This window comes from Miniopterus schreibersii (assembly GCF_964146895.1).
Source record: "Miniopterus schreibersii genome assembly, chromosome: 11".
Classification (NCBI taxonomy): Eukaryota; Metazoa; Chordata; class Mammalia; order Chiroptera; family Miniopteridae; genus Miniopterus; species Miniopterus schreibersii.
In genome coordinates, this window is record NC_138111.1 from 8,160,667 (window position 1) to 8,177,673 (window position 17,007).

General features: G+C 35.6%; 1 protein-coding gene across 6 annotated transcripts in view; it reads left to right on the top strand.

Moving 5' to 3' along the window:
• The window catches only part of DENND1A (DENN domain containing 1A), a 405,631-nt gene that overhangs the window by 91,656 nt on the left and 296,968 nt on the right, over positions 1-17,007 (top strand). For all 6 annotated transcript variants that reach the window (XM_081150732.1, XM_081150734.1, XM_081150736.1 and 3 more), the window contains exon 3: positions 3,360-3,403. In XM_081150732.1, coding sequence (XP_081006858.1) covers positions 3,360-3,403 — 44 coding nt within the window. The remainder of the gene's footprint in view (positions 1-3,359; positions 3,404-17,007) is intronic.

Consider the following 17,007-nt stretch of genomic DNA (forward strand, 5'->3'; position numbering starts at 1 on the left):
AAAAAGCTTGACATATTCCAATAACTCTGTTCTTACCGCCAATTGCCTAAGCAAATTATGTTACTTTTCCCCACGGTAGTTTTCTCATCTGCGGCTTTTTGTGTTTAAAGTTAGCTGTTTGCAGACACTGCATTTGGCGGTGAGGGTATGGATGTGAGAAGGTGTTTTGGAACATTAACAATTACAGCATTGGATGGTGGATAAAGCAATAGATATATAAATATTAGACCGATGCACAGTTTTCCAGTGTGTGTTATTTTCCATATAAAGATATAGAACATTTCATAAAATGTTCCCAGACTGTTTAAAACTCAGAAATGCAGCTGATGCAATGAAATACATAGAGTACTTGTAAAAACATACAGACACGCAAGTGGATTGCTGCCAGACAGAAAATTTAAAGGCGGTTTGCTTAACTGCAGGGTGCTAGGTCTTGTACATGTGCCATGCTGAAACTGTTAGTAAGGCGGGTGTTGTGTTGCTTGAGAAAAGCAGATTGTATTTGGACCTTTTTAACTCAGATGTTTCCAGTGTCGATATTTTGGTGACATTATGGCATAATGATCAACTCACTGTGAAAAAAGATTTCAACCTACTGTATAAAATAGACATTTTAAGAAAATTCAAACAAATTATTTTCAGTTTTTGTGCTAATTTTTACAAAATAGCTTTCATAGTTTTATTAACTATCAGGCTGGATCTCTGAGCTAATTGAATGGAACTTTATAGGTTGGGCTTTGGTTTTAAAAAGCATTGCCTTTAAAAAAATTTTGTTATAGAAGACTGTTAAGTACCCGTGAAGTTTGCTTTTGTAAACCTTGGGGCCTTAAAAAAGGAAGTAAAAAGTTTTATGCTTGAATTATAGTAAATAAAATTCATGTATTATCTTGGAATATGATTCTGTTAAAATCTGGGAATTTCACTCCAGGGTTAGTCTTAGGACAGTCGAAGGACTTTAGTTGGTGGTGTTTATTACTTTGCCCACCACTGAGGCAGTGTTTAGGGTAATAGGGTTTGAATGACCCTCATCTTGGCATTCCATGGTCATATTTACCTTCAGTGTATTAAAATAGGTTGATTTTTCTTTTTATTTGTGTTTCCTTCTCTTTTTCAATTCTACTATGTTATATATATGAATAAAATACATTTTAAAGTGACAAGTTAATTATTAATGTAGTTTCTTATTAATATAGTTGGTTAAAGAGATTTAAAAACCTTTCTCTCACCTATATCAAGATATATTTTTAAATTGAAGAACATACCACAAGTTTTGGTTTCTGATGTTCGTTCCCTCACCAAATGGTGATAAAAAATAAAGTCTTTGGTTTTATTCCACCTTTATTTCCATTGGTATTTTGTGGTTCCCAAGAAGCACAACTACTGCAAGGAAGAGGACATGATATTACAGATTTATCTGAGTCATTTCTGTCTGAAGGTTTCTGGTTGAAGACTGAGTGTTAACCACATGACAACTGGAAGAAAAAGAATAAGCCTTAGATTACTTTGTGGCTTTCCCAACCTCTGTTTTACTGTGTACCTCAGTGACTTAAAGTGCATTTTTTTTCTTTTTTTTCCTCTTTTTGGTCTTGGGAGCAAATTTTAAATCCTAAAATACCAGTGTTTTTTGCCCCCTGGACCAAGTGATTTTTGTATGTTTTAGGAATTATAGCCATTGCCCTCTTTTTTAGCCTCCCCCATCTCCACTCCACCCCACCCCACAACACACTTTTAGAGGTCTGTTGGGCATCTGGCTGTCCCTTTGTTATCTTGCAGGCTAATTCTTCCCTGTAGACCTACCTAGTGCTGTTAGCGCCCTCTGGCCTCCTGTTTCAAGAGGGCCAAGTCCTTGTGCGATTTCAGCCCTTGTGGCCAGAGAGAAGCAGACACTGTCGTCATTGGCCCACCAGGGCAGCCCTGCACTGTACTGCCACGGGGATTACGCCAGAAGTCTGCCAGTTGTAGTCTAGAAGCGTCATTTGTCTCTTCTAGTTTTTGAAGATGAAGGTAAAAAAAGAAATTGAGCCCTAGTTTTTAATTGAGCCCTAGCCAGAAGACACCTCAAGAGCTGAAATGGTCTACAGACCCTTTGAATTTTTTTGCACCACCCATTTTGGGAATTTCTGCTTTTGATGTGACCTTTTGAATATTCTTGCTTTTGTTATTAGTTTCAGATTTTGAAAAGTAACGTCAATTGACTTTGATAACTTAAAAACTGGTATTTCTAGAATTTAAATATAGTATGTGAATAGACCCTTAGTTTTCTCTCTTTTTGAATCTTCCCCGCAGAACAGTTAACTGCATTTTGGTGGCGTGATTCGAAGGGTTTTAACTTTCACATGGATTCACTTTCACAGAGAAGTGAATTGGTGTTTTAAAACATAGATATGAAAAGTGAGTAGTATATATTGTGATCACTGTGAGAAAGGACCCTCACTGTTGTGCTTTTCCATAAGCCTTTTGCATTGATACGTAGTTTCTCAAATAGATATTATTCTGATCACTCCCCTTAATGTGTCTCTGAGGAACTAAATCTTTCTCTTATTAGAAAAGATTGAATGTTTTCCTAATCGATAGCAAATGGAGCGCTAATAGCTTTTAATTAGTACACTTCTGTATTGACTTACAGACAGTGGCATTGGATTATCTTGCAATTATGATTGAATCAAGTGACCCCTTCAGTGATTCCATTTTAAACTGAACGTCATGAAAGGTGTTTTCACCTATGTAGTTTTTAGTTTCTGAGCAAGTTGAATTTTGTTTACACTGCTAAGCTAAAAGTGTATTGTTTTAAAGACTTTACCTAGTTTTATCTGTATTTTCAAGAGCTTGTAAGTATTTTGGGAAGTATGCATTTTATTTTTAAAAGCAAGGAGTTTTGCATTTGCTCCTTGAAAGAATTCTCTCACCCTCACTGCCCTCACCCTTACCGCCGCCCCCACCCCCGCCCCGCCCCCATCTGAAACGGGTGTTTAAGGCGGTTTATCTAGCAGCCTACATCTGTAACTTTGAAAAGGAGGCTTCTGATTAGAGAAGAAAAGTCAAGCAGGTTTAAGACTCATTTTCTCTGGAAAAAATATATTGAGGGCAATTTGCAGCTGGCAAGATTTTTGCATTAGGTAATAGTTTAAAGTTAACAGTAGCATCAGGTCTTTAAAATTTTTCCTTTTTATATTTCTGGAGGAGGGTAATGGGAGTGCCTTGCTGAGCCCTTCCTTGTGCTCATCAACATAGCAGCCTCAGCTGCCCCCCTTGGATCCCCTGCCAGGGCTGCTATCATCTTCTGATCAAATATTAATGTGTGATCCTCTGCTTGCTCACTAATCCAAAGCCAATTAATATTATCTGTCAATTATTTACAGATCCTGAGGTGCAGAGGCAATTCCCGGAGGACTACAGTGACCAGGTTCGGAATGCGTAATTAATTTTTTACATGACAAAATTTATTTCAGAGTTGTTCAACATATTATTACTGTTCTTTTTACTGAAAGAGATAAATGAATTTTTAGAAGGGAAGAGAAACTGTAATTAGGAACCCAAGACAAAAAGTAAAACATATTGAAGTAAGATTGAAAATATTGCTACTAGTTTGGGGTGTTACCTTCAGGGGAAAAATACATGGAAAGTAAGGAAGAAAAATCTATCACAAATTTTACTTTTTACTTTAAGCTATGCTACATTCTGCAGTTCATTAGGAAGTCTGTTTGGCTTGCCTGTGAACTTTTTTTTTTTAAATGTTATTTAAGTGTCGAGAACCAGTGTAACAAAAAGGGGGAGGAGGGAACTTTATAACATATCCTGGAATTTGAAATAGATTATGGAACTATGTGTTGTGGTAGTACTCAAAGAAGATACACATGCAGAAAGGGTCTTTAGGGTGAGAGTAGTTGTAATGTTGGTAAAGTTAAGGTTGGCGGTTGGTCCCGCCATCTTTAATTTCCTGCCTTCTGCAAGCATGGAATTCAGTGGAAGAACCTACTTAAATCACAGAATACTGGTGGAGTTCTGATGCTGCTCTACTCTTGATAATTAGATCCAGGTTTATATATTCTGGATTCCAGTTTCAATCTTAGGAAACATTAGAGATGTTTTGTAGGTTTTGGGGGCACCTTACATTTTTAGTTCAAATATGCTTTTTAAAGCAGTTTTAAAATAGAATCATCCTTGACTATACTGAATAAAAAAACTTATAAAACCTTTCACATGTGGAATATTGTGTGCAGTATAACATGGTTCTGAAGTACATTGACTTAACTTTGTTAAAAAAAAAAGTCCTTGAATGAGGATAAGTATGATGGAATAGAAATATCCAGTGTTACTAGTAGTGGTAACACCTTTGCAGCGTGGCCATACAACAGAGGGCAAGGTATCTGATACATCTTTTGAATACAGGGGATATATTGTGACCAGGAATATAACTGGGTAAGAGGTGCTTTGTAATGAGATTGTATTGTGTAAGAACCCAGGAGAACTGGTGTGGTTTGCTTTGTGTGTGATCCCAAGACTTTTAAATGAGATTAAAAAAATTATTAATCTTCTCACTCTACCCCATGCTTCATCTTCCAACTAGAGAGTTAAATTTTTATCTTGCCTTAATTTTCAGTGGGATTGATCCCATTGCATTTAAACTACACAATCCAAAGATTATAGGGCCTTTTTATTAATGATTTTCTTTCATGAAACAATGTCAGAAGAGTAGAAAATTTTAAAGTATTATTTTAAATAGACTTAAGGTCATAGTTCTTAAGAAAATCATTTTAAAATCTTATGTCTAGGTAAATAACCTTTGTGGTCCCATAAACTAAAGTATTACTCAGAGAAAATTTTGCAGGTGAAACTTAAAATAACGTGGTTAACATCTAGGTTTACTCCTTTAGACATAGTTTCTTACTATGTCTGAAAATTTTTGAGCAGCATGATTTTTTTTTTTGGGTATAACTTCTAAAAATCATAAGGATAATATGTTCAATACAAAAAATATTTAGAAAATATAGATAGATAATAAAAAGAATGAAAAGGAAGAAAATACAAGCCATCTGTAATTTTACTACTCAGAGACAGCCACTATGACAGTTTGGTGTTTGTTTTTCCATGTTTATTTCTCTGAGTATATGTATATGTTTGTGTGTTCGGGGAGAGTTTGTGTATATATACAGATACTATATATACGTATGTATATATAGTATGTTCATGTGTAAATATAGACTACTATTAACTCTGTTATTGCGTATGGAGCCCAGTTTACATATTAGATATTGTTATGTTACGAACTTCTCTTTATTTTGGTTAATGGATGATCTTACAATTGTTTTATATATTGAAGTTTGAGTTATTTAAAATTATAGTAAGTGCCTAAAAAAGTGGTAGCTTTCAGCTATTTTAAAGTGCTCATAGGAATCAGTATTCATTTTCTTTGTTTAGATCAGTGACATAGTTTTGAAATTTGGAGGATGATACTCGTGGGCTAGATATAGACTTAGGAGAGTATGTACCTATCACTGCCTTACTTAGCATCTCTTCCAACTTGACTCAACACATAGTTTCTCTTCTTTTCCACATGTAACTTGAGAATGAGAGATGAATGAAAGATCTACTTTATTTTTGATGAAGTTACCTCCAAATTTCCAGAAATTTATTTGAGAGTTGATTTACTGGTAAAGGAAATGAGACCTGCATATTTCTTATTTACCTTTTTTATCATTTAGGTTCTGATCTTACATGTTTTCTCTTCTCAGCATTTGTTGGATTAAATAAAATTATCTTTCCTCTCTGTGTACAATTATAAAGGAATTCTTAGAAATATTCTTATGACACGCAAACCTTAAATGCTGAATATGCATTTAATCTAGACAACATTTCTAGTATTAAAACATTTATGATATAACCCATAAGGAATATTTGAGATAATTCATCACAAAATAAAGCGCTTATTACTACACATACACCCCCCCCCACAAAATCCCCCCGTTTTTCTCCTCACTCGCCTCAACTACCGGTGCTTGTTTTTACATTTGTGTATTTCCCATGTACCAGCACACTTGATCAGAGACTCTCGCTGCTGCTAGATGTTTTATTCTGTGTGTTCTTTGTACCTTACAGTAAAAGAATCTGTCACAAATTATTGTGGCTCACTGCTTTAGAAACTGAGAAAAAAGGGAGGTTAGATTGACATCTGTGACTGAATAATGATGGCCAGCCTTTTGGCTCTCCTTGAGCCGCAAAGCTAGCACTGCCGTTAGAGTGGAGAGAGAAGCTAGAAGAAAGGGGGATGAAAGAGTTACGAATCCGTGGGCCCGGAGAGGCGCTACTGCTGGGCCAGTTGTCTGCGTGGTATGATAATCCATTTTGATCTTTTCTGTCTTAATTGTCTGCTAAAGACAAATGGGCAGTAAAAGTTCATCAGTTTCATCTTTTTGCTTCTCGTTTAGAAGCAGAATAAATGATCCATCACTAAGAAGTAGCCTTTCTTTCTGACACGGAAGTAATGCAGACCCAACACGTTTTATTAAAATGTTTTCCCCTCATTATTTCAGTCCTCTCAGCTCTGAGAGATCTTACTGTTTCATAAAAAATGTAATCTGAAATGTAAATAAGGGTCTTGATACAGAAGGAAGAAGTAATGAGCAGCCTGAGCCACATTTTAGGACTCTTGATTGTAATTACTGACAAAGTGATTTCTCTGTGCCCCATTTTTTTTTTCTTCCTTAAGTTGTCTGTGACACCCTCAGACCGCAATGACATCCATGGTTTAAAACCATTAAATCACTGTAGCACTCAATATTTCATTTAAAATCTGGTAAGCCTGCTGTCTTTAAGCCTGAAAGTATTGCCTTTGTTAATTCCAGAAAAACATTCAATGCCTATATTTTTTAAAAAGAAAAACAAACAACAAAAAGGACAGAAGCAGTGCCTTTTACAGAGTTCACATTACTTATTCATCTGCTTTTGTTTAATGCTTAGCTACTTTAAATACTAAAAGATCAACATTGGTAGGATCCTGACTTGAAAAGAATCCTGCATTTTTAAAAAACCTTCTAACAACTTACAAAATTTTGAAAATTTTCTCTCTCATAAGCATAATATGAGGTAGTATAAATTTTTTTTTAGGGCTAAGATTACTAACCTACAGATGCAATTTTCATGTGACTGGTTTTGGTAGCTTGAACCAGGTTCTTTGCAATCCCCTATAACTTTAGAAACTGGCTTTTGACACAGCCCGGCCAATAGAAAATTTTTGTTGAAGAACAGAATCACAGTAATCATATATGTCTTTCATTTCTAGAAATGGTTTCTCAAAGATACCAACATGTCAGTCTAGCATTAAAAATAAGAAAACAAAGCAGGAATACCTTTCCCTGCTGGAAATAACCTTTTAATTAATTAAGTGGATTTATAATTATTCTATTATGTTTACTGTATTTATTCATAATTATGGAAATAATTGGTAAAACTTTACTCATTGTGATTAGTGCAGTTTTAATGAATACTAATTGAATTAAGGAAGAACAAGGTAGTTAAATTAACATGTTAGCAAATTATGGTCACCACTCTCATCAAAATCCCATCTTTGGTTTCAAAACATTATATGATTTTTCAAATTAAAAAAATGAGCCTTTAGTAATTATACCATGTAGTATGGGATAATTTGAAATAAAGATATAGTAACCTATCAAAGAGAAGATTTCCATAAATAGCCTTGTAAGGTGTCAAATATAATAGGCATTACACATACCGTTTTAAATTGTATTAGTTATAATATGATTACTTCTTGTACTAAAACATGTAGAATTAAAAGTTGATTCTCACAGTTGTACTTTTTCTAGCCTGTTTGTTCTAAGAGTGGTGATAAGAGTTGAATGTGATAGAAGTTGCTTCTGCAGTGTGCTCATCTGTATTTTGATGAAATATAACGAATGTCTTAGAGCTCTTTAAATAGAGGTCTGAGCACACTTACTTACCTGCCCTTGTATATGTAGATTGCTGTTTAGAGTTACAGGTAATTTTTCTTTCCACTGGCACTGAAACAGAGGTTATAATGAAACTAACAATCTTTATGCATTTATGGAAACTATAAAAACTTTATGGAAATCTTTATATAGAAATGAGCAGTGTTTCTTGTACAGCTCTATAAGCAATGTAGAAACATGGCACATTGGGGAAAATAAAAAAGGTACCCTTTCTTTTATGGTTTTATATGGTCTGTGTGATTTTAAAATTTCACTATAGGCAGTTAAGCAAATTATAAAAACATACATCACCTGTATACTAAAAAGGAACAAAAATATGTTGCATAACTTAGGCTAATTGTGATGGAAATTGGCATTTCTGAGTTGCATGTAATTGCTTAAATATGGAGTTTTCATCTGTTCATTCTTCAGGTATGCTCTAAAGAAAACATTTCTTAAACTCATGGTTACTCACAGTATAACCTATGTAAATGGATTGGAAGATTCTGATTAGAAAGATAGAAGACATAATATTTACTTAAGACTTGCTACTTGTATATTGGTGATTGCCTCATTCTTTTGGGGAGCTCCTGTGTATGAAAACTTTCATATTATTTTCTTCTACATTTTGAGAAGCCAGAGAATACTTGAAAGAATACTATCTAATAAGAAAACTAAATATATAATCCACAGCTCCTAAATTTTTTGTTACTGTGAAAGAAAGCCTCATTGTACCAACATTGTGTAATATGACACATACATTTAATATTTACAAAAAATGTAAAACAAATGATAAAATTGGATTTTCCCCCCATTATTATTAGGCAGAGAAATAGAAGCAGCAGAGTACCTGGTCTGTATAAAATGTGACATTAATTCCACAAAGACACTCCCGGTCTTTCTATAGTGACTTGTCTAAGCCATAGAATCTTCAAGTTGGAATTGAGATTTTGAGTTTGTGGTCCTTTTGGCCTTGTATTCATCAAGCTCACAAAGAATGGAAGTCAGACCTGAGTATATCCCATTTCTCTGGAAACTTCTGAGCTTTTTCCACCCCCACCCCCCCGCCCCATTCTTCTTCAAAGTGGATGCTGTCATCCTTCCAACCTACTCATACAGTCTGTTCAGATTTGATCCACTTTAAATGGTGAGGTCAGGTTTGGTCCTGGGAACTTTTTATGACACCATATACCATGGAACAGAATTTGTCAGTTCATTTGAATCTCATCCAAAGGATTTACTTACATAAGGGTCAAATGGATCACACTTTAAAGTGGTTCCACAACTTGGCCCTAAAAAGACTAACTTATAAGTGGCTGCACTTGCTGATTTTTTACCCCCTTCATGTCTATTGTTGGAGGCGGAAACTGTCTGGGAAGGTAGATTTGATTTTGTCCATTAACTGAGTGACAGATCCGTAAGTGTAGTGTCTTCAGAATATGAGCCAGACTCTGCACCAGGTAAAGAGGAGGAGAGAAGTAGATCCCATTTTTCCCTGAAGAACCTTACTGTCTAGTAAGCTACAAAGGTAATGCATGTCCAGAATGTTTTGATGGTTTGTAGAACAATGGCATGACCAGAAATAGGGGATGCCTCTGAAAACTAGGACCTTTGATTGTGATGCAACTATGGAATCACATTCATGCAATTTCTTGTTCTTTGTGATGTGAAGCCATAGAAATTAGTAGAGTTAGTAAGAATGGTACAGAAAAACCCAAGTGAAAAGTCTTGGAGCTGCCCTTAGAGAAGATCATCTTTTAGGTTTGTTTTAGATGTGTGCTTTTCTAAGAGTCACTGTTGATTCATGGATTTTATGACCTCTTGCTCAAAAAGGACCATTTCCATATTTCTTAGTAATTTGACAGTCTGGGATTATAGGTGGAAATGTAATTTTCTCATCCAAAGATATAAACTTTGAATCTCATCATACCCTAAAACCTGGGAGTTGAATGTTTACAAAGCACCCTGCTGGATCAGCTTTCTTCAAGTAGTGTGCCAGTCTCCACGATTGCTACCAAATGTAGCCATTTTGATGGACCACATTACAGATTTTGAAAAGATTCAGTGATAGATTACAGATGTATAAGTGCATCTCAGATTAAACATCTGTTTCTCTATATGTTTAAAAGTGTCCTGTTTTTGATGATTGGCGTGTTTAAATGTTTTCAGGTTATAGGCTCGTGGATGGGTAAAAAATAATCCTAAAAAATAATCTATCCCGTTTTGCCTCTTATTTCTCCCTTGCTGATATAAGTCAAATTTATAAAATTGGACAAATGTTAGGTTGCTGCTTTTTAGTGTTTGAAAAAAATACCATTTTGTATAAAAGAGGTGCTGTTCTGTCATATCTAAATCCTGAATCCCCCCTCCCCCAATTTCCAGAAAAGGGTAAATTTAAGAATGGGATGGGGTTGGGCTGGCTTCTTTATTTATTTATATTTTATTTGTATTTCATTTTTAAAAGTTAAATGTATTAAGGTGACATTGGTTAATAAGATTATATAGGTTTCAAGTATACATTTCTTTGATACATGATCTGTATATTGCACTGTGTGCCCACCACCTAGTCAGATCATCTTCCATCACCATATGTTTGGCCCTCTTGACCCATTGTTACCCCCTCCACCCCTACCCCCTTCCATCAGGTAACCACCATACTGTTGTCTGTGTCTATGAGTTTTTGTTTGTTTTTCTTGTTTGTTCATTTGTTACTTTCAGTTTTATATCTCACAGATGAGTGAAATCATTCGGTTCTTAGCTTTTCCTGACTGACCTATTTCGCTTAGCATGATATTCTCAAGGCCCATCCATACTGTCACAAATGGCAGTGTTTCATTTTTTCTTATGGCTGAGTAGTATTCCATTGTATACATGTACCATATCTTCTTTATTCAGTCATCTATCGAAGGACACTTTGGTTGTTTCCATGTCTTGGCTACTGTGAATAGTGCTGGAATGAACATAGGGGTGCATATAGCTTTGCGAATAAATGTTTTCAAATTTTTTGGAACTACCATACTGTTTTCTACCAGTCTACATTCCCACCAGCTGTGAATGAGGCTTCCTTTTTCTCCACAACCTCTCCAACACTTGTTATTACTTGTCCTGTTGATAGCAGCCATCCTAACAGGTGTGAGAGGTGTCTTATTGTAGTTTTTATTTGTATTTCCCTAATAGCTAGTGAAGTTGAGCATCTTTTCATATATCTGTGGCTATTTGTATGTCTTCTTGGGAGAAGTGTCTATTCAGGTCCTCTATCCATTAAAAAAATTTTTTTAATTGATTTTAGAGACAGAGACAGATAGACACAGAGAGAGAGAGACAGCAAGAGGTGAGAGAGAAGCCTTGATCATTTGCCTCTCCCACGCGCCCCTACTGGAGATCGAACCCATAACCCAGGCATGTGCCCTGTCCGGGAATCAAATCCGCCACCTCTTGGTGTACTGAATAATCCTCCAACCAACCAAGCCACACTTGCCAAGGCCTCTGCGCATTTTTTAATTGGATTGTTTGTTTGGTTGGTGTTGAGTTGTATGAGTGCTTTATATATTTTGGATATTAACACCTGTCAGAGCTGTTGTTTGTAAATATCTTTTCCCATTCAGTTGGTTGCCTTTTTGTTTTGATGTCAGTTTCTTTTGCTGTACAGAAGTTTTTTAGTTTGATATAGTCCCTTTCATTTATTTTTGCCTTTATTTCCCTTGCCTTTGGGATCAAATTCCTAAAATGTTTTCTATGACCAAGGGCCATAAGTTCAGTACCTATGTTTTCTTCTATGTACTTTATTGTTTCAGGTCTTATATTTAGTTCTTTGACCCATTTTGAAATAATTTTTGTACATGGGGACAAACTGTAATCTAGTTTCATTCTTTTGCATGTGGCTTTCCAGTTTTCCCAGCACCATTATTGAAGGGGCTTTCTTTTCTTTATTGTATGTTTTTGGCTCCTTTGTCAAAAATTATTTGCGCATAAACATGTGGTTTTATTTCTGGGCTCTCAATTCTGTTCCATTGGTCGGTCTGTCTGTTTTTCTGCCAATACCATTCTGTTTTGATTGTCGTTGCTCTGTAGTATAATTTGAAGTTTTTTCTGAGAATTGCTTTGGCTGTTCTGGGTGTTCTGTGGTTCCATACAAACCTGTTGATTTTTTTTTTGTTGTTGTTCTATTTCTTTAAAAAATGTCATTGGGATTTTGATGGGGATTGCATTAAATCTATATATTGCTTTGGGTACTATGAACATTTTAACTATCTTGATTCTTCTAATCCATGAACATGGAATATCTTTCTATTTCACTGTGCCTTTTTCAATCTCTTTTAATAAAGCTTTGTAGTTTTTAGTATATAGGCCCTTCACATCCTTTGTTAAGTTTATTCCTAGGCATCCTATTCTTTTTGTTGCAATTGCAAAATTGTGGAGGTTTATTTTTCATTTCTTTTCTGAAATTTGATTGTTAGTATATAGGATTGCAGTGGATTTTTGTACATTGATTTTATATCCTGCAACTTTACTCTATTTATTGTTTTTAATAGTTTTTTTTGGTGGAGTCTTTAGGGTTTTCTGTATAAAGAATCATGTCATCTGCAAAAAGTGACACTTGTGCTTTTTCCTTCCCAGTTTGAATGCCTTTTATTTCTTCTCTTGTCTGATTGCTCCGGCTAGGACTTCCAGGACTATGTTGAGTAAGAGTGGTGGGGATGGACATCCTTGTCTTGTTCCTGATTTTAGAGGAAAAGCTTTCGGTTTTTCACCATTGAGTATGATATTAGCTGAGGCTGTGTCATATATGGCCTCTGTTATGTTGAGGTACTTTCCTTCTATATCTTTTATTGAGAATTTTAATCATAAATGGATGTTATCTTATCAAATGCTTCTTGTGCATCTATTGATAAGATCATATGATTTTTATCCTTTGTTTTGTTAATGTAGTATATTACATTGATCGATTTATGTATGTTGAACCATCCTTGTACCCTTGGAATGAACCCCACTTGATCATGCTATGTTATTTTTTTAATATATTGTATACAATTTGCTAGTATTTTGTTTAGGATTTTTGCATCTGTGTTCATTGGAGATATTGATATGTAGTTTTATTTTTTTGTGTGTTATCCTCATCACGTTTTGGTATCAGGGCTATGTATTGCCTCTCCTTTAATTGTTTCGAAGCATTTGAGAAGGATAGGTATCAAGTCATCTTTGAATGTTTGGTAGAATACACTAATGAGGCCATCTGGTCCTGGACTTTCATTTTTTTTGAGGTTTTTGATGGTTGTTTCAATTTCCTCACCATTTATCAGTCTACTTAGTTTTTACAGTTGTTCTTGATTCAGTCTAGGAAGGTTATATATTTCTAGGAAGTTAGCCATTTCTTCTAGGCTATTGAATTTGGTGACATATAGTCTTTCACACTATTCTAGTATGATCCTTTGTATATCTGTGATGTCTATGGTAACTTCCTTTTAATTTCTTATTTTTGTTTATGAGTCTCTCTTTTTTCCTTAGTGGGTCTACCCATGGTTTTTCAATTTTATTAATGTTTTCAAAGAACCAGATCTTTGTTGCATTAATTTTTTGTATATTCTTTTTTTCTCTATTTCATTCAATTCTGCTCTAATTTTTATGATTCCCTTTCTTCTGTTGACTTAGGGCCGCTTTTGTTCTTTTTCTAGTTCTTACGATGTGATGTTAGGTTGTTTACTTGGGATTTCTTGTTTCCTGAGATAGGCCAGTGATGATATAAACATCCCTCTTATTACTGCTTTCACTGCATCCCAGAAGTTTTGGAATTTCGTATAGTCATTCTCATTTGTTTCTACATATCTTTTGATCTCATCTTTTATTTCTTCTTTGACCCAGTCATTTTTGAGTAGTTATGTTGTTTAATCTCCACGTATTTGTGGGTTTTATACTTCCTTTTCTAATTTCAAAGCATTGTGGTCAGAGAATATGCTTGGTATGATTTCAGTCTTCTTAAATTTGTTGAGGCTTGTTTTGCGACCCAGCATATGGTCTATTCTTGAGAATGTTCCATTCTTCTCCTGTGTACATGGAACATTCTGGACTGACTTCTTAATGAAACTATATTTCAAAACCTTAAACATTTAGGCAAACTCAATTAAAAAATTGATACATGTTCTGATTTAAGGCTCTTCTTTTAAATCAAAGATTTCTTCCTAATTTGGTCACTCACCAGCTTTTACAGTTATACGGAAGGGACTCATTAAATTCTTTTTGAGCTATTTTTTTCTGAAAGCACACACCAAGCTATACAGCCATATTGTACTATTACATTACTTACTTGAATCTGACTCCAGGAAATGATAATTTTGCAGTCCTCACATTCTTACTAGAAGTATTCTCCTGGTTTTATTCTGGCTCCCCAAAAGCCCTACCAAATTTTAGACATTTGTGAATACTACTGGATAGTCTTGTTCCCGGTGAGTTACTGAATTATTGTAACTAAGTAGAGTGTGGTTGCTATTGAGACCGGTAATCTGAGTGTTAACTTGAGCCTCATATAATCAGTCTCTGTTGCTGGTTGGGATGTACCTACAAGTCTGCAGTCATTGAGTTCTTTATCCCTCCTGTTCATTATTCCTCCTAATTGCTTCCTAGTCAGTCCTGTTCTGCTCTATCCCTCTGCATTCATGCTGTCAGTTTCTCTCCTCTGGACTCTTCCTAATAGCCTACAACCCAGTGATCTTTTAATCACTACCTTTCATAAGGTGGCCAGAGATATCTTTCTAAAACCTAAATCAAATCCTGTCATCAACCATTTCTCTTTAGTCAAAATTCTTGATGGTTCCTTGGCTCCTTCAACATCTCCAAATTTCTTAACTTGGATTTAAGGACCATCGCAATCTGACTTTGACCCAACCTCCAGCCTGGTTTTCTGCCGTTTCCCTTTATAACCAGACAGAATGCCTCACCATTTCCCAGCATGGTTTGTTTTTCCCCACCTCTGTATTTTCGCTCATGTTGTTTTTATGGTTTTAATGCCTTCTTCATCCTACCTACTCCCCATTCTGCTTTGGTTCAGTTCAGCATTAAATGCCTTGCTTGTATCACTTCCTCCGTTAAACTTGCCCTGACTGAATTAGTCACTCTCTCCTCAGCACTTGGAGAGCATTTGGAACCTTGCCTCGTTTTGTCTGTCTGTCAATCTGTGAACTCCTTCAAGTATAAGAATGACTGTAGTCAGTGTTAGAGGTTCTTCTTAGCAGCCAGGATAAGTCAGGGGCCAGCGAATAATTATGAATATGAAGTATGTAATACACAGACATGATTGCTTAAGGAGTTCAGGTTCCAGAAGGAGAGTGCCGAGGCACGGCAGTAGTGATTAAGAGCAGGGACTTCAGAGCCAGACTGCTTGGGCTTGAATCCCAGCTCTATCATTTACTGGGGTTTACCTCTTTGGGATTTCATTTCCTCACCTGTAAACTAGAGATAATCATAGTAAAAACCTCAGAGGATTGTTGTAAGGGTTAAGTGGTTTGAAATGTGCAGAGTGCTCAAAATAATACCTAGTATCTAATAATAACTAATAATTATATAGTGCCTACTATTTTTAGGGGTGGATCTAAGGTGGTAGGGTAACCTGGTTTTGTTAGGTTTTAGGGTTATGTGTCATAATCTTTACTTACAGAATTTCAGGCTGACACTAGGAAGAATTCTGGAAAACCTTTCCTTTGTAAGCCTACGCTGTTTCAGAAAAAACTTAAGAGAAGTCACAAAGGTAGGGGGAGTACTTGTCAAGTGAAGATGAAGAACGAGAATCAGAAACAGCGCCTTAGTGTTTTTACGTTCTGAATGTACCAGAAATGTGGCAACTCTTTAAATGGTGATGAAGGGGGTTTCAGATAGCTAATTATTTTTATTTTATTTCAGTTTTGAAATCTGTATATTGAGACTTCCGTGTTCAAAACCTCAGAAACTTAGTAACAGGTCCCACTATCCTTGTAAATTAGACCTTTTGATTGCATATAGTACTTTGCATTATGTTAGCTTTCATTTAAAAAATACTTATATGCAATAGTGTTAAGATTCCTCTGGCTACCATAATTTTAAACTGTCTAACTTTCGTCAGTTTCCTATTTCAAATGTGATATAACACAAGCCCAGACTGTGGCTTAGTCTGTGTGTGTGTGTGTGTGTGTGTGTGTGTAGAGCAAGTGGGGTTGGTAGGTAGAAATGAAAAGGTATTTATAAAAGAATTAAGGTGGTCTTTTAAAGAAAATTGAACTGATCAAAGGTCATTTACTTATATATCGACCTTATAAAATATATTATGTTTCACATTGCCCTTATTCCTAGAATATTATTATCTAGCCTGCTTGTCTAGTAAATACCAACTAGACTCATTTCTCAAAGTCAGCTGAACTGTCACCACCTCTGAAGCCTTTCAATCCCCAGGTAGACCTGGCAGCACCTGGCCTTTCCCTGGACTCCGTCAGGACACCCGGAACGCCTGACTGCACTCTCGCGGTGCCCGCTCCGTGCCTTCCTCCCCAGGTGGGAAGTCGGGGGTTCTCGCCTGCTTCAGGTCCACGTCTAAAGTACTTGGTATTGTGCACGGATGTTAGTAGACTCAGTATTTGATATGTAATAAGAAACGACTAAATAGTGTCACACTGTGATCTTTGGGCTCAGAATTTGAATGAGATGGGACAAATGAAAACATACACTTATTAAACCCCATCTTACCTAGCAGAGGCTTAACTAGTGGCATTTAAGATTCTTGTATTCGAATGTATTTCAAACATGATGCCTCTTTAGTAACATCTAGTTTTAGAAGTATAAATTGTAAATTGTTGAGAATGTTATTGTTATCAGAGAACTTTTCCAACCTGCCAGATGCTTATCTTTTCTGGAGAACTAAACTCCTGATAAATTGAGAAATATTTCTGAATTTTTAAAAATGTTTTCTTTTATAATAAACAAATTTAATGGCTAAAATACTTTTCATTATTCACGTCTTACTTATTTCATAACAAATATAATCCACCCTAAAATTTTTAAGTGCGTGTGTGTGTGTGTGTGTGTGTGTGTGTGTGTTTGGCTC